Here is a 25,718-nt window from a genome sequence, read left to right on the forward strand (position 1 = left end):
CAATTGGTGATGGTGGACATGACCGGAAACATAAAATAATTTGACTGGAAGAGACCATGCAGGGTGGGGGCGAGGAAAGAGAGATAGTGTGGATGAGGTGGGGAAGGGATTGGGGAGGGAGGAGGGGTCCACTGATGAGCTGAAAGGAGGATGGTATATATAAGAGGAAGTGCACGCCTTGATCCAGAAATCAATCCACTGTGTTATCGCCTCAGCGAGAGAGATAGAGAGAAACACAGAGACAACAAGAAGAAAGAAGAGAAAGAAGTAGACCAGAGAGACAATCCGTGTGCGGTCGAACACAGATACACACACCCTCACACAGTGACCCACAGATATCAATCCAGCCAGCCGTGATGCGTGTGTTGCCAGTAATACTGCCCCTGCTGCTGTGTGTGGCAGTGGGGTTGAGCCAGGTGAGGGCGGAGGTGAGCTTAGTGAAGCTGTGTGGCAGAGAGTTTCTCAGGGCCGTCGTCTACACCTGTGGAGGCTCCCGCTGGAGACGGCTTCTCGACCAACCGGAGCAACTGGAGGGTGAGTTAACCATCTCTACCTTCTACGTTAAACCTCTGTTAAAATCTCTGTTACCCCCACTTTTCACTTTCTCCTCCTGACTACTTTTCCATGTTACCCCTTTTCTTTAAATGCTTAGGTTTACAGACCTGATTATCCATTTCTGATCCATTCCCTCCTACGTACACTTCTTTAAACACATTTAATTTAGTATCGTCACTTAAACTCAGATTTCCACTCACACTTTACGTCAGGGGTTATTCCACTTGATGAACAGAGTTACATGAATTGACCAGACAATGTGTCTGTGAGTCAGTGATGGGGTCTGTCTGCAGTGATGTACAGTGACGCTGCTCCAGTGGGGTGTGCAGTCAGTCAGTCAGTCAGGAAGTTGATCCTCTGGCTGGGTCATGGAGGTCTGTTACGTTGTACAGTCCTCTGGAACATTCAAACCCAGTGGGACCGAGGTCTCCTCATCTGATTGCGACGCTGACGCTATCAGGGTCAGCCAGCATGTTCCCACTGGACAGACAGACAGCACCAGGCTAACCCAGTTAGCATATTAGCCATGCTCATTAGAACCAGTTAGAGGAATAGATTCTGGACAAGACAGATAGCACCGGCAAAACCTGTACAATCATTTAGGGGCTTCCTCATTTGGCAGGACCACGTATAGCAATTACACTGTTAAACATAGACTGCATATGAAATACCACTCATAGACAATCAGCAAGCAGTGAGAGAGAAAATATATTTCTGGCTTGGATAACATAGTTTTCTTGACTGCTTTCATTCTTAAATAGGTGTTTTTGTAAAGCAAGATGGTATGAAATACCTGAACTCATATTAGACTGTAATAGCATGCTGTTTTTATGTGATAATTAATGATATTGATCAATGTCATGTGCAGATTTGGCAAATGGGGAGCTGCAGCAGAGCAGCCTGGAGGACCTGAAGGCCAACCTGGGGTCAGAGTTCAGCAGACGGGACCTGAACCACATGCTGACCACAGTGTGCTGCAAAATGGGCTGCAGGAAGAGCGACCTCGCATATCTCTGTTGAGACCTGAGTGTCTTTGTAGTTAACCTTTCAACTCCTCCTAAACAGACTTGCTCTCCTCCTATCCAAACCGGTCTTACCTTCTTCACGAAAAACAGAAATAGGGTGCATTTGTTTTATCTCATCCTTTATATTTTATATTATATCCTCAACCATTTCAGCCAATCACAATACTTGCACAGAAGAATCAAAAATAGATGCATGAAATAAGAGCTTAATAAAGATAGAGCTTTTTAGCTAGTTGTTATCATAGATTTACATAGTAGTGGTTGAGGGGACTTTTACTTGTCGTGTCTGTGGATTACAAAGAGGAACTTTTTCCCTGTCATAGTTTGTATCTCATGAAGTTCATACACAGGATGGAAACCAGCCTCTGTTAAATGTGTCAATGATGAGAGAGTTAAGAACCAAAGCTGAATTCAGGGACTTTCATGTAACTTTTTGAAAAGACTAGTCCTGATCGTACGATATATTTTGCTAGCCCTAGTCTAATAAATGTTCTTACATGCTTGACATGCATGGGAGTGTGATCCTTTTATTTCTCTGTTACGTGAGTAACAGTGTGACGCTTTAATTCACTGTGGATTACTGCAACGCTTTGATCATTTTGACTCACGGCATTCTTTCTTAACATACTGTTAGTCATAAGCTCATCTCAATCTATCTTAAAATGAGCAGTCGGCAGTTTCCACACACATTTTTTTAGGCCTCATGAACATAGTTCAACTGTCATGCCTCATCAGAATCCAAAATGTAAGATTGTAAACAAAGTAAATGTAAACGCATAGCTTAGAAACACCATTAGAACTATAATGTTGATATTATGGATGGTCAGTCCTTGAAACTATCTCGGTCTATGAATTTGAGAGGGATGACATTTTTGTAACCTCATATTTCATCCTCTGGGAGAAGATGATCTGAATGTTTGGCAGAGGAAATACACTGAGTGTATGATCCCTTATTGATGTCACAGGTTAAATCCACTTTAATCAGTGTAGATGAAGGGGAGGAGACAGGTTAAAGAAGGATTTTTAAGCCTTAAAACAACTGAGACATGGATTGTGTACGTGTGCCATTCAGAGGGTGAATGGGCAAAACAAAATATTTAAGTTATTTTGAACTGGGTATGGTAGTAGTTGCCAGGCGCACCGGTTTGAGTGCGTCAAGAACTGCGATGCTGCTGGGTTTTTCACACTCAACCGTTTCCTGTGTGTATCGAGAATGGTCCACCGCCCAAACGACATCCAGCCAACTTAACACAACGGTGGGAAGCATTAGAATTCAACATAGGAATCCACAGCATCCCTGTGGAACTCTTTCGGACAACTTGTAGAGTCCATGCCCCGACGAATTGAGGCTGTTCTGGGGGGGAAAAAAGAGGGTGCAACTCAATATTAGGAAGTGCAGAATTCTAATTCTTCCTAGACAAGTCACAACCATTAAGGTTATTGAAAGGAAATAATTTGCATCCATACTGAATTGGACCAAAATAACAGAATGCAAACAAATTGATACGCCTACTTTATTTCCAAGAAAACGGACAATGATTGAAAATCTTGATAGCATAGTAGGTCATCCCGCATACGTTTATAACATGTCATTAGTACGGTACGTTACATTAAACAATTGCATATTCAGTATCCTGTGCATTGGATAACACAAATTCATGAAAAAACAAAACAAATATATCCATAGAAATATAAACGAAGCAAACAGAAATATATACAGGACATTGAATTAAACCACAAGGCTAATCATGATACAGTAACATCTCCGTTTGACATCCCTCGTAGCACACAATCATAAACAGCTGCGTATTCGCAGGAAGGCTTAAAAGACGATGCAGTTACAGCCAACCTCGACGGGCTGTGCCGCACATCAGAAGTCAAAATGGGTGGAGGACATATTGAATAGACTGCATTCGAGAGGGGAGAAACACTTCCGTTGTGAGTTGCAAAGAGAAAAGAGAGCTCCATACAACATGTGTCCAGCTCGTAACTTTTATTGTTGTTTTTTTTTTGGTTGGAAAGAAGCAAACTAAGTTTCCCCATCAGTTCCTCTTAACATTGGTCTGTACAAACACAGCTTGCACAGGTGATTGATAGAGAACGAGTACAGAACCCAAAGCAGTCTGGCTTAGCACGCCACACACAGACACACTCTCTGCTCTGGTCTTCAGTTCTCACATTTAACAAAACAACAGGTCATAGAGTTGGTTGGTGGAGCACTTGACTTCAGGACTATACCGTAAATGTATGTAGAAGTACATTATATTATCCATGCCGGAAAACTTTCACATGAACCCTTGTTACTCAACTGCTGTCTGGAGAGCTGCACCACACCATTCATTAATGCCTTACATAGAAACGCCTGCTTTATGTTCAGACCACATGCAATCAACATGTAATCACAGCGCAACACCCTCTAAGACACTTCTATGACCGGCATAATCGATGGTGCTATGTAGCTTCATGAAGCACAGATATTATTTTTTTAAACATATTTACGATGCCTACATGAGGAGACCTCTTAAGTTAAATGTCATCACACACATTTTTGTTCTCTATGTTGAAGATCAGAGCATTCAGGGAGTTAATAACATTATCAGCACAGTGCTTTTCACATGAAACAATATCTTTTTTCTGTCTTTCTTTTGTGTCAGTTTTAAAAATATTCAGCTTATTTCTCGCTCTTATAGAGGACTGTCTGGAGTACACACACATAAATACAAAAAAAGCGTTTTGGTCATCTAACCTCCCTCCAAAAACCTCGTCACCATGTCATCTCACAGAGACCGTTACCATTATGCAAAATAAAGCCATGGATTCAAGCGCTGGTTGGTTTGATTGGAAGGGGAGTGGTCATGCTGTTTGATGCAGAATAATATCCATTCAGGGGGTTTCAGGTGGGTAGGAACGCATCGCGGTGAATGGGAATAGGGCCTAAAATGGTCAAAAGCTGACTGACGATCCATGGTCAGAACTTTCATAAAGCATGACGTACACATCCAGGTCGTTATTCATCTTGGTTTTTTTTCTTGTCATTTTATACTCCCTCCCACCCAATGCCCATATATACCTCAAATTGTCTGTTGCACTTGTGTTTTAAAAAATTATATCTCAAATAAATTCAAAAAATTATACCTTATACATTATACTGTACACAGGTTACCCAACTACACAAATAACAAAAAAGATCATTCAAATATGTATACCTTTAAGGATTCTAAATTGTGATACCATCAAATTATATTCATATACAGAATCACATACTTTATACAATAAATCATTATCATCAATAAATACAAATAGAATGCTGTAATGTACTCTGAAGTAAGTCTGCCACTGCTGTCTCAGGAACAACAAAGGCTCTTTGACAATACAAGGAAAACACCAAAACGCCCTTTAAGATATATATTATCAATTTAAAATGACACTTTGTACAGGTTTTTCTAAAGGGAAACGTCTTATATTTGTTTTATATTGCAACCAGGAATTGACTTATTCTTGCAGCTGCCCAACTACTCAGGACTCAGGAGAATTATGAGAGTAAATGCTTCAACCGGGTATTAAATCAGTGCATTCAAAGAAGGGAGAGGAGGAGTGTGGTGGTGAATTACATCATCCAAATAAACAATGTCCTTTGACCCCTGTTGTGCCTTTGTAGAGGGCATGCTAACAAATCAACTGTTGAAGCTAACAGTATAAAAACTCCATTACCCAGAATCCTATGATAGCTCTAACTGTGTCCAATCACAGGCATGCGAGAGGCAGCATGAGGAAGAACTAGCCTCTCTGTTAAGCCAGAGATCTGTATATTATGACGAGATGCTCAGGTCTCCGGCCCCTAACATTGGGAGGAGTCGTCCCAAAGGCGGGAAGGCAGGCGACAAAGCTTAAGTCCAAAAGGAAGCACATTAGGCTTATTTTGAAAAGATTTTGGCGAGAGCGAAACATCATGGTGCGCCTATTCATTTATAGTTCACGCAATGACACAACCAAGCAGTCTTCTTTTACATGCATCCTCATCCTCTCTTAGCATAACATCTTTGTTAATGCGTCTAAAATAAATAGTGTTTTGTTCACCATTGAAACCGTGGGTTTGTGGTTGCGGTGCGGTTGATTAGCTAGGCAGCTGCGTTAAGGGTTAAACATCACCACATCTTGGAGAGGGGAGGGAGACTTGTAGCTTTAGAGAGGGTAAACCTGGGATGGATGTCTATAACTGCAGCAATACAGATGTTCTGAAATGAATACATTTTACAAATACAATAATTACACCTTTAAAACTGTCCACAACGCTAAATGCAAGTTATACAATACTGCTGGGTACAGTAGGCGGTGTGGCCTGGGCCTGTCTATCTTGCGGGTTTAGAAAGGAGTGTTTGTATGTCGGTCTGTAGGGAGGTGGTGGTGTTGTAGGTTTCCATTAGTCGAAGTCCATTGAGATGATGACGTTCAGTGTATTTGTTCAGTAGTGTTGTGCAGTAGTAGGGTGGAGTATCAGTTGTCTGCCAAGTATTTTCCTGAAAATGACAAACATGCTTAGATTACTATACGTTCGATACGCTTTTGTGCAAAATCCAAAACATATTGCATGTTAATATTGTATTACAACAGCGTAGTATGACAAATGAACACGCTTATTCAAGTTGGTCACTCAGTGACACTACTATTCCATTGTTTAGGACAGGGTCTCTCACCTGCTGCGAACCTCTTCTTGACGAGTGAGAAGCGGTACCCGGGCCCTGCCAGCTCTATATCACAGCCTGACAGAGTGCTGCCCTCACTGGTGAACTGGACCGCCAGGGAAGAGGGCTTACTGGGACCCTCCGACAGCTGGAACCGTGCCAACAATGAGCCAACGCCTGGGGATGCACAGCGAGAGGGACACCGGCTCAACATGACAGCCATAAAAATAAAAAAAAGTCTTCATCAGTATGCAAGGAGTTGTAGCACTGAGTTTGTGAGACAACACGTTACGAATACAATGCTTTATTATTACTATATGCACAGACATCTCAAACACACAAGTGCAACTCCACAGCACACAGTAGCATATCATGATTGTAGTTTGTCTGTTCCATCCTGCCTGAAGGGGGCATCTGTGAGCTCAGCCTCAGTGAGTTCATGTAAATGGGGAAACTGCATGTCATACAGTAATTCTATAAGGTCGTACATAGATAATGACATTCAAAATAATGTATGCATCTCTGGACCTCTACAAGTCGAAGTCATGGGGGGGTGTTCTATTTCACTAACATATAGAATTGTTTTAAGATGGTCATACCATGGATCATTTGCTATTTGATTTAGAATTTTAGGGCCCCTTTTAGGTATCCCAAAAATATATATATATCAAAAATGTTATCAAATATTGTATTTGGCCTTTACTAAAAAAATAAGACTCGTGAGAGTCATATTCGTTTGTAGCCTAAACGGTTCGGATGCTACAGACTTTTTCGTGAGAAGACAGATTCTTTTTCGGGATGTCTCATGGTCTGGCAAACACTGCTGAATAGTAGCTCAGCCACCTTCCATTGCATATACCTCTAGCTTAAACTGATGGAATATGATGGGGATTTGTGTATTATGTTTCTTTGATTGACACACAGGTGTGTCAATAGACTCTTACGCAAGGTGCAAATTACGAAGGAGCCAGGGGAGGCTCAGCTCCCCTGAATGACAGGTTAGCTCCCCTGAATGCATTCTCCTATTTGTTTCAAATTTAGTGGTAAATATGTTTTACAGTGTTAAATATGTTTTACAGTGTTAAATATGTTTTACAGTGGTAAATATGTTTTACAGTGGTAAATATGTTTTACAGTGGTAAATATGTTTTACAGTGTTAAATATGTTTTACAGTGTTAAATATGTTTTACAGTGTTAAATATGTTTTACAGTGGTAAATATGTTTTACAGTGGTAAATATGTTTTACAGTGTTAAATATGTTTTACAGTGGTAAATATGTTTTACAGTGTTAAATATGTTTTACAGTGTTAAATATGTTTTACAGTGTTAAATATGTTTTACAGTGGTAAATATGTTTTACAGTGTTAAATATGTTTTACAGTGGTAAATATGTTTTACAGTGTTAAATATGTTTTACAGTGGTAAATATGTTTTACAGTGGTAAATATGTTTTACAGTGTTAAATATGTTTTACAGTGGTAAATATGTTTTACAGTGTTAAATATGTTTTACAGTGGTAAATATGTTTTACAGTGTTAAATATGTTTTACAGTGGTAAATATGTTTTACAGTGGTAAATATGTTTTACAGTGGTAAATATGTTTTACAGTGTTAAATATGTTTTACAGTGGTAAATATGTTTTACAGTGGTAAATATGTTTTACAGTGGTAAATATGTTTTACAGTGGTAAATATGAAAATAAAAGCTTCCAAATGAAACGAACACCCCCACCTCTCTGTCATGGTTCAAACCGTTTGTTTCTATGTGGCAGTGTTGTCCACTCAGTAGTGTTGAATTGTAGCCTCAGCTGAGCTCCTTTACATTTGTACACCATGTACTAATATTGTGCCAATAACAGGCTCTTATACTTTCTAGCTTGGCTTTGCATGACTAACTTTATTCGGGGTGTATGTTTAGGAATTAAAATCCTTATGAGCAGAGTGCGAATTACACCATGACATTTCGGGGGTCGTGCCCAATTCTTTTTGAAAGGGGGCTAATGATAAAGACGTCCTTTAAAAGGTACGAATGAATGACCTTTTTAATGTGGCATGACACAACCCGTCATGATATTTACATTTAGATTTTCCTCTGTACTTCCTCATTTTCGCCATTTGTTTGCCACGTGTCCTTGATTCAAAAAATAGCCTATGCCTCCTCATTGTTTGCTTTTGTCAGTCAGCTATTTAGAGAGCTCATTGCTTCGTTTTTCAGGTACTGTTGTTCTCCGTGTCATCCATGGACCATTTATTTAGCTTCATCATTTTATTTTCGATTTTTCCTGGATCAGCTGATGATGGTCAACAACGTCACTAGACAACAAGCCTATAGCTAGACACCAATGCGCATCCATTCCATCCAAAAAGTAGGCCAGGTTTTCCTAAACTCTTCTCGGGACCCCAATGGGGTGCATTTTTTGTTTTTTCCTTGCACTACACAGCTGATTCAAATAATCCCCTAATCATCAAGCTTTGATCGTTTGAATCAGCTGTGTAGTGTTAGGGTAAAAACCAAAATGTGCAGCCCTTGGGGAAACCCTGAAGTAGGGTATACGTTAATGACAATAGACCTATAAGGTGACTCCTTAAGTTAGAAGAGGAACAACATTATTCCTCTCGATTCTTTTTCGCTCTCGATTTTGCAACGGCATAGGCCTACATTATTTGGGATTTGTGTGCCCATGAGAACTGTTTTCACGGTTTAACATAATGAAATGTTACGAAGGCATAGTAACACTTGCAGGGCATTTTCAGAGATCTCCAAGATCCAGGAATCTTACAGGGTTTAGGTGAAATTTTCTAATTCAATTGTTATAAGCTTAATAATGACAAATAACACTGTCATAAATGTCATTCATGTAAGGATAGTCAGGTAGTGTCTTATGTCACGCCATCTGAGACGACTCCAAGCATTAACTGATGAATTATGGACATCTCATGAACGAGGCTGTACACATGTTTGGATTCAACTCATGTATTATATTGAATGTAGGCTGCCTGTTCTGCGTGTGTTCATGTGTGTAAAATTGCCTCGGCTGAGAGGTTAGTCCGCCAGCTGTGGTGTAAGCCTAGCGGAGGGTAAACGAGTAAATGCCGTTTAACCATCTTTTCCAGAAAAACGCATTGAAAGTATAGGAAACGTTAATCACAGTTTACCCACTTTTTAAAATTTTAACCACTACATCACTGGCTACCAGTAGACCTATTTGAAGTTCATGGTAATACACACTGTAGCCTAGTCTAGTAGATTGACTAGGTGTGTAATGGTGACAATCCTGTTTTTTTCCCCCGGGGTAGTTTCAAGCCCCATTTCAGGTGTCCCGACTGTTCAGGCTACAAAAAAAGGTCCATTTGTCAGCAACACGCATCAGTTAATGTAGACCTAAATCGATGGCAAATCGCCGAATGTCATTAGGAACACTTTTTGGTGTTTGGTAACAGATGTCTATTTCCATTAGTCTCTTGGCGCGAGTATACATGCAGTTTGGATGCTGGAATTCTTTTGGAGTGGCCAAACATGCAGAGGTAGTTGACATTTAAGTGATTTGTTTGACAAATCAGATGAAAATATCATGACGGGTTGTGTCATGCCACGTTAAAAGGTCATTCCTTCGTACCTTTTAAAGGATGTCTTTATCATTAGGCCCCTTTAAAAAAAAAATTTGCACGACCCCCGAAATGTCATGGTGTAATTCGCACTCTGCTCATAAGGATTTTAATTCCTAAACATACACCCCGAATAAAGTTAGTTATGCAAAGCCAAGCTAGTAAGTATTAGAGCCTGTTATTGGCACAAGATTAGTACACTAGTGGAAACAAGGATAACACATGGTGTACAAAGCATTAGGAACACCTTCCTAATATCGAGTTGCACCCCCTTCTGCCCTCGGAACAGCCTTAATTTGTCAGGGCATGGACTCTACAAGTTTTCAAAAGCGTTCCACATGGACACTGGCCAATGCTTCCTACAGTTGTGTCAAGTTGGCTGGATGTCCTTTGGGTGGAGGACCATTCTTGATACACATGGGAAACAGTTCTTGACACACTCAAACCGGTTGCACCTGGCACCTACTACCATAGGCACTTCAATCTTTTGTCTTGCACGTTCACTCTCTGAATGGCACACGTACACAATGCATGTCTCAAAGCTTCAACATCCTTATTTAACCCGTCTCCTCGCCTTCATCTTTAACCCGTCTCCTCCCCTTCATCTTTAACCCGTCTCCTCCCCTTCATCTTTAACCTGTCTCCTCCCCTTCATCTTTAACCCGTCTCCTCCCCTTCATCTTTAACCCGTCTCCTCCCCTTCATCTTTAACCCGTCTCCTCCCCTTCATCTTTAACCCGTCTCCTCCCCTTCATCTTTAACCTGTCTCCTCCCCTTCATCTACACTGATTTGAAGTGGATTTAACAAGTGACATCAATAAGGGATCATATCTTTCACCTGGATTCACCTGATCAGTCTGTCATGGAAAGAGCAGGTGTTCCAAATGTGTTGTACACTCAGTGTATGACATTATTAGTGTTTTCTCCTGGGCTTTGGTGTAAACAAGGTTATTTACCTCCATTTTCAGATTTCTGGGAAATATCAGGAATCTTCCACAGGATTCTCTGCTGCTCTGCGTTCCTGGAAGAACAGAATCAAATGTAATCTGTTACTCTTTAAAAGCCAGGAATAGGTTTAATCTGGGTTTGTGAAACAGGCTTTTTCAAACTTGCGGTCTTCAGCACAGGGCTGAGCAATAGAGTCATGGGCTGTCTCCGGCTGGTGCAGCCTTCTACTTTTAATTATCAATTCAATTCAATTCAACAGAAACGTATTGTGTATGGTTCTGACACACAGTGTCCTCCTCTGTCTTACCATGCGGCGGGGGGAAGCACAGCCTGTAGCTTGGTGACCCCTCCGTCCACGTGGATCAGGAACTGGACGTTGTTGAGAGCCACGGGTGTTGTCATGGCGCTGCCGTTGTATTTGTAGTCTATTCGGAGGTCCGTGCTGGTGGGCACACACCGCCAACTGGCTGCCAGGTTCAGGGGTGTCGAAACGAGGCCCTGCGCTGATACCTGCCCACACAACAACCATTGAGATGAATAAACGACACAGAAATGTCCAGAAAAACTGTGCATAATCGAGTACAAGAGTTGCTGACCTGGTACTTGAGCATGTCCACATTGTAGTATGTGGCCTGGGGTTTCTGCTCAGCCACCCTCTTTAGATGGGTCATCAGGTTTGGCATGTTCACCCAGAAGTTCTTGCAGTCAGGGTTGGGTGTTGTGACGGTGTCACTACGTGGGCAATAATAGAACACAATACGCATTTCATCCTATGATCTAATGATTGATCCATCTTAACGTTATTCAACACCGGAGACACAACGGAGTACAGCACGAGTTCTATTTGCGTCTACCACCCGGAGGTCAGGACTACAGCAGCGCGGAGACTGCAAACGGAAACTCGTGCTACACAAAAACAACCGTGATGCCATGTACGTACGAGAGTGCAGAATAACCTTGGAAACAGGTGGTTAGTCAAACCACTGGGACCAATTCACAGTGACTCAGAGCCCAGTCAGAACTGGAGTTGGGTGTATTGTTTTAGTACAGTATGGATTTAAAATGTTCAATTTGACGTGTTATAAATGCTACAGTGCCACATGGTGTTGTGAGTGGTATAATATATGAGGGAAGTTCCAGTGATCTTTACCTTCATAGTGTTTCTGGTACAGTAGGTCAAAGCTACAGTGTGATGATGTCATATTATAAACACTCCAGTGTATAATGTCGTGAGGGTTCCAGTATAATGAGGGGGTGTTACAGTGGGCCTTTACCAACAGAGTAGCTGGGGGTTAGGCAGCACATGCTCCAGCCGGCTGTAGTTGGTTATGCTGAAGGTTAGCACGGCAGGGGACGGGTTATTGGCAAAGTGCCGAGTGATCCCCGCTGGAAACGACAGCACCATCTCACCTGTGATCTTCACAACACACCTTTAGACAGGGACAGGGGAGGAGGTGGTTAGAATGTCTAGAAGGGGACAACGAGTGAAGCAGGGAGATATAGAAAGGGTCAAGGACAAAGAGAGGGGAAAGAGAACGAAAGGGACAGCGATAATATAAAGGGAGCGAGAGACAAGAGGACAAAGAGAGAGACAGAGACAGAGAGCAAAACATACATTGACAGACATCTCTCTTATCAAGAGGTCTCTGAGTGGACCTACTTGTTGGGGTCGGCTCCTTTGAAGAAGGCATTGACTGTTTCAGTAAAAGCTGCCGCCACCGGAAGGGTGTCCTGGGCCCCCATGGTGAGAGGGCTGGGGCCCCTGGAGCAGCCTGTTTTAAATCAGTACACACACATTTAATAGCAATAAAGAGAGAAAGGAGGAAGGAGAGAGAGAGAGAGAGAGAGAAGGAAGGAAGGAATGAGAGAGATTGAAGGAATGAGAGACTCAGAGAAACAGACTGAAAGTAGACCAGAGGGAAACAGTATGAGAAGCAGAAAGAGACAGACTATCAGCATTAAACACAATGTCTATAGTCCTCACAAACCAACAAAGCTACTCTTCTCTCATCCCTCTCTTAGCAGCTCCGCTACATTTCTATCCATACGACCACTCCTGTTTCCTGTTGTACACCCCAGTTCCAGTTTACCATCTCTCTCTCGCAGCGGCAGTGTATCGATGAAGATGGGGAACCAAAGCGCGTGTGAGAGAACCACTGTGATTAAAATGATCTAAATGAGAACCAATACCTATGTATGATTGGTGGGTTTTTCATCTATAACATCTGATTGTCTTTGCTTGTGAAGTAAATATTTGGATGTACTATGTAAAGTCCCTCAACACTGTTGTACAACTGTACAGAGTACAATTCCAGGTTTCGCTATATTTATGAGGACTAATAAAGGCCAGTTTCATTGTGATTCAGAAACACTGAAAAGCACTGAAAAGACAGAAAGTAAGACATATGAGAGAGAGAGAGAGAGAGAGAGAGAGAGAGCTCATGCGTAATCCAGACATGCTGTTGATGCCGAATCATTGGGACAAGATCAAAGATCAAAAGCAAAACCCAGAAGACCAAAGAGAAGTGAGCCCACACAAAAAGAAAACGACAAAAACTAAAGATTAGTAGAGCACCTGAAGAATGACCATCTTTCAGGAAAAGACAGACTTGCGGCCACCGCATGTGAAATGAGAACGAATGACGACGCGAGGAGGAGTGTGAGAAAGACGACAAGGGGGCTGCATGTAGAGAGGCTCGGGAATGAGCTTGGAGGCAGTGAGTGGCGGGCCATGGGATGGAGGGGTGAGAGGAGGGAGTAGGAGGGGGAGCTTGCACAGATGAGGCCCGGGTCGGGTCGGGGTGAGTGTGCACACTACAATTAGCCGTTGTGCAGACACAACTTACCTTCAAAGGTTAAATAAAACTTTCCTCTGTCAAACCAAACCAGGGAAGGCTGGTCATTCTCTGTGGTGGGGGGAGGGAGGAGGGAGAGGAGGAAGGGAGAGTGGGTGAGGAGGGCAGGTGAGAGGGGGAAGGAAGAGAGAAGGACAGTAGCGTGAGTCACACGGCAGGTCTACCACACATCACAGTGAGGTGAGGTGGGGCATGGCACAGCAAGCCAAAACAGTGCCATGACAGAACAAAATGGTGTGTGTCTGTCTTCGTGACGGCTGCCTACGAGCTTTCACACTATTGTGCTGACCTGAACTGTATTGTTCTGGCTCGGATAATCCCTTTCTACATTGTCCTTTCCAGCATGGGTCCAGGCAGCAAAGGATCCATAGCCAGGTCAGAAAAGCGTTGACCAGCTCTGCTCAGCTCAGTAGTGTGAAACCGGTACATGTGTGTGTGGGAGGGGGCACGACCAGGTGAAATAAGGTATCTCTTGGTGGATGGCGGATCTCTAGGGGCGTGGGGAAAACAAGCCAAGCCTGGAGAGGACTGACTGGGAACGATACCTGGCAGATCGTTCGTACTGCACATACAACGTTCATCTACACACTGCTATAGAAAACCCTTCATTACCATTATCATTACATGAATACTTTTACATCACATGCCAATAGTAGACCGTTTTCTTTTGTGTCACACCGGCCATAGTCTTTCAGAGTAAATGGACTCTGGCTGTTGTACCTGATGATGTACACCAGGGGGCGGTGATTAGGGTAGAACCAGGGGTGCTGGAGGGGGTTGTTGGGCTCACTGTTAAGGTGTGACCGCTGAGGGGGTGGTTGGGACCTTGGGAGGTTGTGAATGGATGGATGGAGTGGAGGTGAATGGCAGACAGGTGTTCTGATGGGGGGGTTGCATGGTTAGAGTAGTGGAGAAACATGTTCCCATGGGTGGAGTGAGAGGGTGAGAAGGCAGAGGCTAAGGGGAGGTCTAGGGGATCAGGGGGAGAGGTTGGGATATGGGCACCGGAGAACTCTCTCACTGGCTGCCTGCCTGTCTGTGATGATCGGAGTGGTGAGGAAGAGGGTGGCGCGATGAATACCAACCAGTTGGAGACACTCAGGCTAATTCTCCTGCCAGACTTCAAAAGCAGCTAGGCTCTGTTTCTATCACAGAGTGTGTGAGTGTGTGTGGATCTAGAGTGCCAACAGATGCCACAGAAGCTCTTCAGACAGGCTACACTCTTTACACACAGGAACACACACACAGAAACACACACACACACACACACACACACACACACACACACACACACAGCATCACAGAGTAACAGCATGGTTGAAAACACAGTGCACAATTCACTCCATACGGTACACACATATCACACAAAAATGGATGTTGCCGTGGTGATGTGGGCAGCAAAGGATGGACAGTCATAAAAAAAAAAACTTCTAGGAGTGGGATGATAAAAAAACAGATGCATGGCATTTCAGCTTTATCATTGGGATGCTTTTCATTCAGCACTTCTAGCACAAATCTGTGGCGTACTCCAATATCTCAGTTCAAAGTTACTCCCCTCATATGATAGCTGCCATCAACTCTGAGATGGATTGACAAAAACAAACAAACAAAGCAAGAAAATTATAATGGGTGGATGGACCTATGACATCAGACGGTCTTCAAAGCTTGGGTGGAACATTCACCACTCCAAGAGTGCCACCCCCCTTCCTCTCAGACAGCCTCCCTCCATCCAAAGTATAGAGTACCTCCCAGGTACCACACCCCGCCCACTCAGAAAGCCTCCCTCCATCCACACTATACTGTACCTGCCAGGGAATCAAAGGGCCTCCCAAACGTGGGCAGTTTGTCTACAAAAGCATCATCTTCTGACATCACAAATAGCGACAGCCCAAAAGCAAAAAAGGACAGAGCAAAAAACAAAACAAATGCAAATCAAAACAAAGAAAAAACCCTGTCAGGAATAATGGTAATACATTTTTAAAAACGGACAGTGTCACAGTAAGGAGGGCACGTTGTGAATGAAAAAATTATGGGATGGATGAAAAATGTGGAGAGAAAAACTCAAATACAAAAATCTATGGGATGAGAAACACACAAGGCATGATCAGCATTTCAATTGTGGGCTCTCTGCTCAAAGCCTACTTAGGTTGCAAATCATATTCTACTGTTCTACTCACAGATATAAAGAACATGACACACACTACCGTTCAAAAGTTTGGGGTTACTTAGAAATGTCCTTGTTTTTGAAAGAAAGGCAAAAAAATGTGATTGATCAAATTGATCAGAAATACAGTGTAGACATTGTTAATATTGTAAATGACTATTGTAGCTGGAAACTGATTTTTATTGGAATATCTAGATAGGCGTACAGAGGCCCATTATCAGCAACCATTACTCCTGTGTTCCAATGGCACATTGTGTTAGCTGATACAAGTTTATCATTTTAAAAGGCTAATTGATCATTAGAAAACCCTTTTGCAATTATGTTAGCACACCTCAAAACTGTTGTTCTGATTAAAGAAGCAATAAAACGGGCCTTCTTTAGACTAGTTGAGTATCTGGAGCATCAGCATTTGTGGGCTCGATTACAGGCTCAAAATGGCCATAAACAAAGAACCTGCTTCTGAAATGTGTCAGTCTATTCTTGTTCTGAGAAATGAAGGCTATTCCATGCGATAAATTACCAAGAAACTGAAAATCTTGTACAACACTGTGTACTACTCCCTTCACAGAACAGCGCAAACTGGCTCTAACCAGAATAGAAAGAGGAGTGGGAGGCCCCGGTGCACAACTGAGCAAGAGGACAAGTACATTTAGAGTGTCTAGTTTGAGAAACAGACACCTCACAAGTCCTCAACTGGCAGATTCATTAAATAGTAACCGCAAACACCAGTCTCAACGTCAACAGTAAAGAGGCGACTCCGGGATGCTGTTGCTGATAATGGGCCTCTGTACTACTATGTAGATATTCCATTAAAAAAACAGTTTTTTTAAATAAGCCATTTCCAGCTACAATAGTCATCTACAACATTAACAATGTCTACACTGTATTTCTGATCAATGTGATGTTTTTTGTTGCTTTTCTTTAAAAAAAAAAAAGGAAATGTCAAGCGACCCCAAACTTTTGAACGGTAGTGTATCTAACAAAACAGTAAGTACCCAGCAAACATTTACCACATCAGGCTTCGTTTAAGGGATGATTTAAAATGTCGCTCTCTGGGATTAATACCATGTGTGTCTTTATGACTGACTGAATTACCTCGTAATATACTGTAGGCTCTTCTGACAATAACCTTCTCCCCCAGCTGAGTGAATGGTTACAGTATATTTAACCATTCCATTACGACATATTAGGCATGTTGTAGTCTTTAGAATCGTTACCGCATCCACAGAAATGCAGTGTACATTGAGTGAATACACTGAGTGAGTGTAATACATTACACTGAGGGAACACGGTAACTCAAGAATTCGCTGGAGGAGTGCATGAGGATTTATTGAGAGAGAGTTGAGAGAGTCACAGAAAAGCACCGGCAGCCGATGGACGCCGCCATCTCAGCAGCAGCACAGAGATTGACCGAAGCAAACACTCAACACAGGTAACAGCACAAGTACTGTAACAGTAGCACAGGTACAGTAGCACAGGTAGTGATGAGAGAGATGACGCGGCACACACACCTGACACAGAGACAGTGAGATCTTTACCGACGGTGGGGGTGGTGGCTGCACTCAAGGAGTTGTTGGAGGAGATGGAGGAAGTGCTCTCGGCCCGAGCCAGGGGGGCGACTGGAGGGGGGCTGGACGAGTGACTGACCGGGGGACTAAAAGGCCGGCTCTGCATGGGGACAGAGTGACAGAGAAAAAAGATAGGTTTTCATGTTAGATATCCTATTAGTGATATGATTTAATTATCAGTAATTTAATGTTCAATCATCCTCACAGTTCAGCATCTATTGTATGTACCATAAAGTATAAAAGAGGTAGTGTTTACGAGGAGGAGTGTGCTGCTTGATGAGGTTTGATGTTTTTATTACTGTATCACGTACCATATCCCCTACACTGTTTTTATATATATGAGAAGAGTTGTTACTGTGCAAGTAGGGTGTTATTACAGTGTGTAGTAAGTCAAGTGTAAACAAAGATATCATCACGTACCACGTCCCCCATGCTAGGTTTCCCAGGAGGCAGTTTGGGTCGTGAGGAAGGGCGTGGCGGAGGTGGGGGTGGGGTGGGGCTGCTGACAACAGCTGATGGAGCTGACGGTGTAGCAGGTCGAGCCGGAGAGGACGCTCCTGCAAGGGGGACAAGAGGACACCTGGCTTAGAAGAACACTGGGACATCACTGTCCAGAGAAATCGAAAATCAACATGTGGGGAGATCCTAGAACATCAAAACAAAACTGACCAGACAGTCTCTAGAACAGGGGTGACAAACTCATTCCACGGAGGGCCTAGTGCCTGCAGGTTTTTTGTTTTTTCCTTTCAATTGAGACTGAGACAACCAGGGTAGGGGAGTTCATTACTAATGAGTGACCTTAATTCATCAATCAAGTACAAGGGAGGAGCGAAAACCCACAGAAACTCGGCCCTCCGTGGAATGAGTTTGACACGAACTCTAGAACATCTAGTTAATTCTAGAACAATGACTGGATAAGCTGGTTTCCTGTTGACGGAACAGTATGTTTGATTGAATTTCCACTGAGCTAAATTGAATTGGATAGAACGCCAGTGAAACACAACACACACCAGTCCACCATGGCTATCTATGAGGAAGGTTTTGGGAGACAGTAGTGCAGGGGTGTCAAACATATGGCCCAGGGGGTACATTCTGGCCGCTGGTGGTTTGAGTAAAACATTTTTTTATTTTTATAAATATACTTTAAAATGATTAAAACTGTGTAGACATGATAATGGACCTGTATTGATACAGGTTCTTGACTGTCCAGGCCGTGAATAATCACTTGACAGTAAAGGAGCATTGAAAATTCCAAAATCTATGGATAGAGGACTATTTTATGACACCCCTGCAGTTTTGTTTGACACCCCTGCAGTAGTGGGTGATATGATCATTTATTTTTTAAAACACTCTGGACTCAGTCAGTCACTTTATTGTTTATCTTGAGGGCCGATTTTCCCACAGGGGGACAAGAAAGTCAGAGCCAGAATACCCACTCATCCCGGCATTCCGAAGTGCTGTGTCAACAGGATCTGTCCTAGCTGTGTTTTCAGTCCTGAATCCAGTTGTTCCATGTGTTAAACTAAACTAACTAATGCCCTTCATCATGGTCACGTGCACTACACACACAGTCGGGTCTACACTACACTCTTCTCTTTTTAGTCTGCAACAGAACAATACTGCATAACGACCGTCATAATTGTAAAGCACCTTACATAGACGACAACAGGGAACAACGGGTTCATTGGCTTAGGGATCTTAACCCACTTCTTTCTGATAACACACACACACACACACACACATTTGATTTTGTAAGATGAGCTGTAGGTCTAAACAAGAGCAGTGTTTCTGTACAGTACCTTCTCTTATATTGTATTAATGTGAGGATTGTGATCAGCCCTGATATGGGAATCAGTCAGCATTAATCTAACCATTAAGCAGCGTAATGAATATAATTATCCTTCTCACAGCTGATTTCAATGGGCCGCTCCAGTCAAACAGCAAGCCACCTAAACCCAATCGCTGCCTTAAATAGATAGTCATTATGTTGCTAGTTTTTAATCATCCAACATGTATTTATACAGATAAGTCACTTGAGAACAGTTTCTTTTACAACCTATCAAAGTATGTGCTTACACTAGCTGACTGCGTTATACATCAGCACATCTCTACGGGCTGAGACTGATGCCGACAGTGGTCAGGTGGGTTGTGAAGTAATGGATGGGGGTGTTGTGTAGGATGAGTTTAGCCTTCAGGGGTACTCACCACTACCCGTACCCCCTGTCGTTGGTCCTGGTGAGGACACCACTGCCCTGTATGTAGGGGGTGGAGGAGGGGGAGGCGCTACACGGGAAACCTGGCCAGCATCTTTGGGTGACAGGGTGGTGGTTGTTTCACTGAGGTCCTCTTTCGGAGGGGCAGGTGGGACAGGCAGAGCTGCTGCTTCAGGACTCCTCCGTTCCTCCGTGGCCAAGACAAGGGGCCGGGGAATGGTGCGTGAGTGTGCCTCCACAGGGGCAGGGGGGCTGGTGGGGGAGACAGGTGTGCTTGCTTTGGGAGAAGAGGGAACTGCAGAGGGAACAGGTGCAACGCTGGTGGGTGAGGTGACAAGGGGAGCAGGGGCGATGCTGGAGGTTAAGTCGAGAGTGGGGACTACAGTGGGTGTGGGAGTGGGGGGTGGTGTAGGGTCCTTTGGAGGAAGTGGTGAGGGTGGGGGTGTAGGGTCTTTCTGTGTGGGTGGGACAGTGGGTAGGGGGCACTGGTTCATCTGTAGGGGGTGGGGAGGTGGGTAATGGAGAGACAGGTTTTTCCTGTGGGGGAGGGAGGTGGGAAGAGGGGAGAGAGAGGGGGGCAGGGACAGGGTCATCCAGAGGGAGAGGGGAGGTGGGTACAGGAGGGGCGGGGGGTCTTCTGGAGGGGGTGGGGACATTGGAGGGGGTGGTTTATCAGAGGCTGTGGATTCCTCCTCGCTGAAGCAGATCCACTTGTCGACAGATTCCTCGCCAAAAGCAGGGGGTTCCGCTGGGCCAAAAATGTTATCCAGGTTTGGGACGGAGGTCTTCCTCCCTGAGCCTTCTGCCTTTATTGACAAACCTGACAGACAGAGCCACGTGCAGGGAGAGAGGAGCAGAGCAGTTAGTATGAGAATGAGTGAGAGAGATTGAGAGAGTGAGAGAGAGTGACAGCAAATGCAAGAAAAAGTTAGAGGGAAGGAGCGAGGGAAGGGGGCTGGAGTGAGGGGTCGAGGGATGAAAGGTCTTACCAGCAGCATCTGCAGAGGGGGAGCCAGTCAGTGGGGGGGAGGTCGGGACATTCTTGGGCGGAAGCGGGGGCGGAGCTGCAATGATATCAGTGCATCCATGAACAGCCTGTCACTCTAAAGAGTGGCGCCATCTAGAGGCACCTGGTGGTAGTGCCTGGCTGTGCCACACCAGCTCAGCACAGTACAGGTAGGGAACTACCATACAGCCCCCATGCCATATATTACATACACCACCATGCATATGGCCCATAATCCATGCAGATGCAGGGGGGAAGAGGAGGAAGAGGCAATTGAATCATGATGCTCAACATTAGTATGGGATTTAATTATTTCTCTAACTAATGACGGATGAAATAAGTGGGTTAGTACGGGTTGCGGAGGAAGAGTTAATGGCACACTTGTTCACAGACTCTCTCTCCCTCTGTTCATCCGTCCAGATCGCTCATTTGTTTCAGTCTTGAGGGTGAGGTGGTTTATGAGGTGAGTTGTTGGTTCCGTGCAGTCATTCCAGAGTCATTCCAGGAAGTGCAAACACAAATGGAAAACTTACTGCCTGTAGGGAAGGGTCTTGTGAAAGAGAAGTCTGGGCTCAGTGACTCAGACTCAGGTAGAGGAGCACCCCATACGCCACACACCACTGGCTCAGATATACCCACTACGTTCAGGACAGACAGGGGACATAACATAGAGGGGGCGTCAGTTTAATAAGCTAAAAGTAGATACCTCTTGGTAACTGTATGTTAAAATACGCATGCTAGCATCTACAATAAAGACATGCATTGAATCTGAATTCTCAGACCTAGATTACCATTAGCTTAAACCTGTCATGTCTATAACCAACCAATGACTGCTCAAAAAAAGACACCAAGAAGTGACGAGGTAATATCAGTTTTATTAGCTATAGTTGTGGCGAATATCTCCTACTACTGAAGGCAGCATCTTATACAAGCTCATCCGTTATTTACAAATAGAGAATAGCAACCCTATCAGTCTCACAGAATCATGCACTTTATATAACCACTCCATAGAGAAAGAGGGATATCAGCAGGGACTAACAGCCTCATAAAGAAACTTCTCTCTCTGAATGGTGTGTTAAAAAAGCAAAGGCTGCTGGATCTGTATGTAGTGACATTAGCTATGCTTGGGCAGGTAGTTATATAACAAGCTAAGAGCTTTCCAGTCAGAGCCTGCAGAGCTAGTATAGAACCCTGACTGTGAGAGGGGTGAGGGGAGGATTCACACGACAACAAACCAACCAAGGTGGAATCTCATTTACCTCATAGTGCCTCTGACCACGAGCGTGTTTGTGAGAGTTTTAGCTTGCAAGACATAGTGGCAGCGTGTGCAGCTGACAGGGAAGAGGGATAGTGTCTTTAGAGGTGGCCGAAAGGCAGTGGAGAGAATAGGAAGCATCCATCTTGTTGGTGCTATGCATCTGCGGTGTGTCTTCAGTGTCGCAGCCAGTGGCAGTGTTCCACGACAAGCCATTGTCGTTACAGTGCTCGATCACAGAAAAACAAGGGAGGGATGGACACACGCACGCGCACTAGTGCTGAGCGATTAGTGCTTTTTGAGGTCAGTTTGAGTTTTATTTTTATTTTTAAATTTAAAAAAAATCAGTTTACGATTTCTGGTTATTTTTTCCCCTTTTCTTTTTACATGAAATTACTACCTTAAAATTATTTTAACACATTTTAATTGAAATTCCAAAGCAAAATAGTGAGAACATTCAATTGCCAAAGCATTGAAAATCAGCCATTGTCTTATTACTTTATTGATGGACTTTCTTTTATTTAATTCTTTAGTCATCATCTCATCTCTGTTCATCTCATCTCTGCTCATCTCATCTCATCTCATCTCTGCTCAGGCAGTAGCAGCCAGCCGGCCAGACCACCATCTAACGTTGGGCGCGTTCTTCTGCCCAGGTGTTGCTGACGCATGCCAGATCTTACATATCAACTAACCACATCATACAGTATAGAGGTCGACCGATTAATCAGAATGGCTGATTAATTAGGGCCAATTTCAAGTTCATATAACAATCGGAAATCTGTATTTTTGGGCGCCGATTTTGCCGATTTTTATTACACCTTTATTTAACTAGGCAAGTCACATTCTTATTTTCAATGACGGCCTAGGAACCTTCTGCCTCGTTCAGGGGCAGAACGACAGATTTTTACCTTGTCAGCTCAGGGGATCCAATCTTGCAACCTTACAGTTAACTAGTCCAACGCTCTAACTACCTGATTACATTGCACTTCACGAGAAGTCTGTCTGTTACGCGAATGCAGTAAGCCAAGATAAGTTGCTAGCTAGCATTAAACTTATCTTATAAAAAACAAACAATCAACGACTGTCGTTGCTCCAATGTGTACTTAACCATAAACATCAATGCCTTTCTTAAAATCAATACACAAGTATATATTTTTAAACCTGCATATTTAGTTAAAAGAAATCCAGGTTAGCAGGCAATATTAACTAGGGAAATTGTGTCAATTCTCTTGCGTTCATTGCCCGCAGAGTCAGGGTATATGCAACAGTTTGGGCGGCCTGGCTCTTTGCGAACTAATTTGCCAGAATTTTACGTAATTATGACATAATATTGAAGGTTGTACAATGTAACAGGAATATTTAGACTCATGGATGCCACCCCTTAGATAAAATACGGAACAGAATAAACGTTTTGTTTTCGAGGTGATAGTTTCCAGATTTGACCTAAGGCTCGTATTTCTGTGTGTTTATTATATTTATGTCTATGATTTGATATTTGATAGAGCAGTCTGACTGAGGGGTGGTAGGCAGCAGCAGGCTCGTAATAGTCAAAAGTATATGGTTTAGAGAGAAATAGTCGACGCGTTATAATTCCTGTAATAACTTGCGGCTGAACATGAAAGGGGTTCCTTTGTTATTTTACCGTTCATGTCTTCCATAGAGAATGTCTTGATCTACTTCAAATAAGGTCTGTGTTTCGTGCAGGTTAGGGTGCAGGTTTAAACCGCCTTGGCGTTTTGATACCCGTGTAAATCTAACTAGGATAAGGTAACGTTTGTCAACATGTTTTCATAAATCCACTCTACAATTTTTTTATCTTCGCTTATATTTAGCCAATATTGATCAGAGTTACCTTGTCCTATGGATATCTACACAGTTATACAATTGGCACGGTGGTGTAAGCCTACACAAAACACAGACCTTATTTTAAGTGAATCTAAAAATATCCTATGGAATAAATGAATGAAGGAACCGATTTTCAGATTTTGCTAGGTGTCATGGGAATTATGACTCGCACTTTGGTAGTCAATTCTTACCATGCCCATTATTAAAATATGATTTTCTGTATATAGAAATTACAGTTTTTGTTTTCAAAATTCATCACAGGTAACTCTATTTTTATTGAAACAGTTGAGAGTATTTGTCTCCTAAGCAGACTCTTCAGTATCATTGTCACTTCAGAGCTGTGTGTGTGTGTGTGTGTGTGTTTTACAGATGGCAGAGAAAAGCAGAGCACCAGTGTGGGACTATTATATTGAATCGGCACCGGGGAAAGCAAGGTGTCTTATTTGTGATAAAGATGTAAGCATGGGGTCAGCAACGGCTAAATCAAAAAATACCACCAACCTGTGGAATCACCTTAAGAACACCCATCCAAAAGCCCATAATATGTATTATATTAAGTTAAAATAAGTGTTCATTGTTCATTCAGTATTGTTGCCATTGTCATTATTACAAAAGTGTGTGTATATATATATATATATATATAAATAAATAATTTTTAAAAAAATTAAAAACTGGCCGATTAATCGGTATCGGCTTTTTTGTCCTCCAATAATCGGTATCGGCATTGAAAAATCATAAACGGTCGACCTCTAATACAGTACTGTATATTACAGCAATCTGGTGCCCGACAGAACAGTCGATGACGTGGCACGCAACCATTGGTTGATGAATGCAATTCTGAGCAGGGAAACCTGACCGTAATCTCTGTGCTAACTAATGAGTCATCTTGTTTAGCTAGGCTAGTAGCTAACTAGATGGCTAGCTAGTAGCTCCTTATGCGGCAGAGCTGTCTGACAAAATTACCAAGTCCTACAACTATCAATTGTGTAGAGCTACTTCACGAACTCTCTCTATCCCTCTCGTTGTTGTGTACATTCCTCTCTCATGAGTCTGTCAGGGGCCTGGATAAACAGGGCAGGCAGTGGATTATGGGCATTGTAGTTAATTAGCATGTTTTCTGTGCTGAACTATGTTGAATATTTTCCTGTTGAAAACTACAAATTCCTATAGCATCCCAGAGTTTGTTCTTAATCTGATTTCTCTCGTGCTTGCTTTGATTTCTTTCTAGAGGAACGGCGAGTTGATCTCACAAAAAAAAGAATAACTAAATACAATTCAAGTAATTGAATCATTGTCGATGCTGGTTAAATCGCTCAGCACACACACACACACACACACACACACACACACACACACACAAATCAAACAAAGTTGATGTACCTTCAGTTTTCTGCTCTCCGAAGGCTGTCTCCAGCGGAGGCCCAAATAAGGCTGCAGTGTCCTCTGGTACTGGCGCTGCTTTCTTCTCTGGTACTGGTACTGCTGGGGCTCTCTTACTTCTGGGAGGGAGATAAAGAGGGACAGACAGACAGGGTTAGTAGGCATTCTCTGGTACTGTGGCTTTCTTACTGCTGGGGGATGGAGATAAGACAAGGATAGACAGGGACAGCAGGACGAGTCAGACGATCAGTCTACCACAGAAACTAAGACAAGCATGCTTCCGTCACCTCACTCAGAACACTACAACAAGAGATGCATTCATGTCATAAGGGAAGGGGATGTATAAGCGTTCGACTTGAAGTTACTAAATCAGTGGCTGCTGATTGTCATCAGAGACTGAAAGTCGTCAAGAGGTTCATGTAAAACTATGGATGTACAGACAAGTGCATGACTACACAGCCACAGCACCTGGGGCGAGTCTAACAGGTCAGTGGGCAACAGATAAAGACGTACCTGGGAACTTGTAGCGCCGGGGCTGCCAATGTGGGGACCTCAATGGGTGCAGGACGTCTTGGCCGAGCCACCTGTATCTCTTCACCTGAGGAGAGATTCGT

General features: G+C 43.2%; 2 protein-coding genes across 18 annotated transcripts in view; one reads left to right on the top strand and one right to left on the bottom strand.

Moving 5' to 3' along the window:
- The first annotated feature begins 212 nt into the window (after positions 1-212).
- Positions 213-2,089, top strand: insl5a (insulin-like 5a). Its single transcript, XM_024417284.1, has 2 exons — positions 213-534; positions 1,424-2,089. Exons 1-2 carry the CDS (start codon positions 357-359, stop codon positions 1,573-1,575), a joined length of 330 nt encoding a protein of 109 aa, XP_024273052.1. The 5' UTR covers positions 213-356; the 3' UTR covers positions 1,576-2,089.
- Positions 2,090-3,076: 987 nt separating this feature from the next.
- LOC112250532 (SH3GL interacting endocytic adaptor 1a) overlaps positions 3,077-25,718 on the bottom strand; it is a 105,603-nt gene continuing 82,961 nt past the window's right edge. For 10 of the 17 annotated variants that reach the window (XM_024420764.2, XM_024420854.2, XM_024420791.2 and 7 more), the window contains 15 exons: positions 25,618-25,702; positions 25,105-25,223; positions 21,158-21,262; positions 20,608-20,682; positions 19,611-20,438; positions 17,826-17,962; positions 17,349-17,505; positions 13,665-13,724; positions 12,479-12,590; positions 12,093-12,248; positions 11,415-11,550; positions 11,126-11,328; positions 10,827-10,891; positions 6,275-6,439; positions 3,077-6,097 (listed from right to left, as the gene is read on the bottom strand). In XM_024420764.2, coding sequence (XP_024276532.2) covers positions 6,075-6,097; positions 6,275-6,439; positions 10,827-10,891; positions 11,126-11,328; positions 11,415-11,550; positions 12,093-12,248; positions 12,479-12,590; positions 13,665-13,724; positions 17,349-17,505; positions 17,826-17,962; positions 19,611-20,438; positions 20,608-20,682; positions 21,158-21,262; positions 25,105-25,223; positions 25,618-25,702 — 2,426 coding nt within the window. In that variant the 3' untranslated portion in view covers positions 3,077-6,074. Of the gene's footprint in view, positions 6,098-6,274; positions 6,440-10,826; positions 10,892-11,125; positions 11,329-11,414; positions 11,551-12,092; positions 12,249-12,478; positions 12,591-13,664; positions 13,725-15,478; positions 15,539-17,348; positions 17,506-17,825; positions 17,963-19,610; positions 20,439-20,607; positions 20,683-21,157; positions 21,263-25,104; positions 25,224-25,617; positions 25,703-25,718 lie in introns of all 17 variants that reach the window. The other 7 variants (XM_024420814.2, XM_024420808.2, XM_024420877.2 and 4 more) reach the window with 7 other exon arrangements.

This window comes from Oncorhynchus tshawytscha, linkage group LG01 (assembly GCF_018296145.1).
Source record: "Oncorhynchus tshawytscha isolate Ot180627B linkage group LG01, Otsh_v2.0, whole genome shotgun sequence".
Classification (NCBI taxonomy): domain Eukaryota; kingdom Metazoa; phylum Chordata; class Actinopteri; order Salmoniformes; family Salmonidae; genus Oncorhynchus; species Oncorhynchus tshawytscha.

Bases quoted from the DNA above. Each gene is read 5' to 3' on its own strand.
- insl5a (XM_024417284.1), top strand. From the start codon at position 357: ATGCGTGTGTTGCCAGTAATACTGCCCCTGCTGCTGTGTGTGGCAGTG. The intron at 535-1,423 runs GTGAGTTAACCA...TGTCATGTGCAG, and splicing joins CCAACCGGAGCAACTGGAGG to ATTTGGCAAATGGGGAGCTG.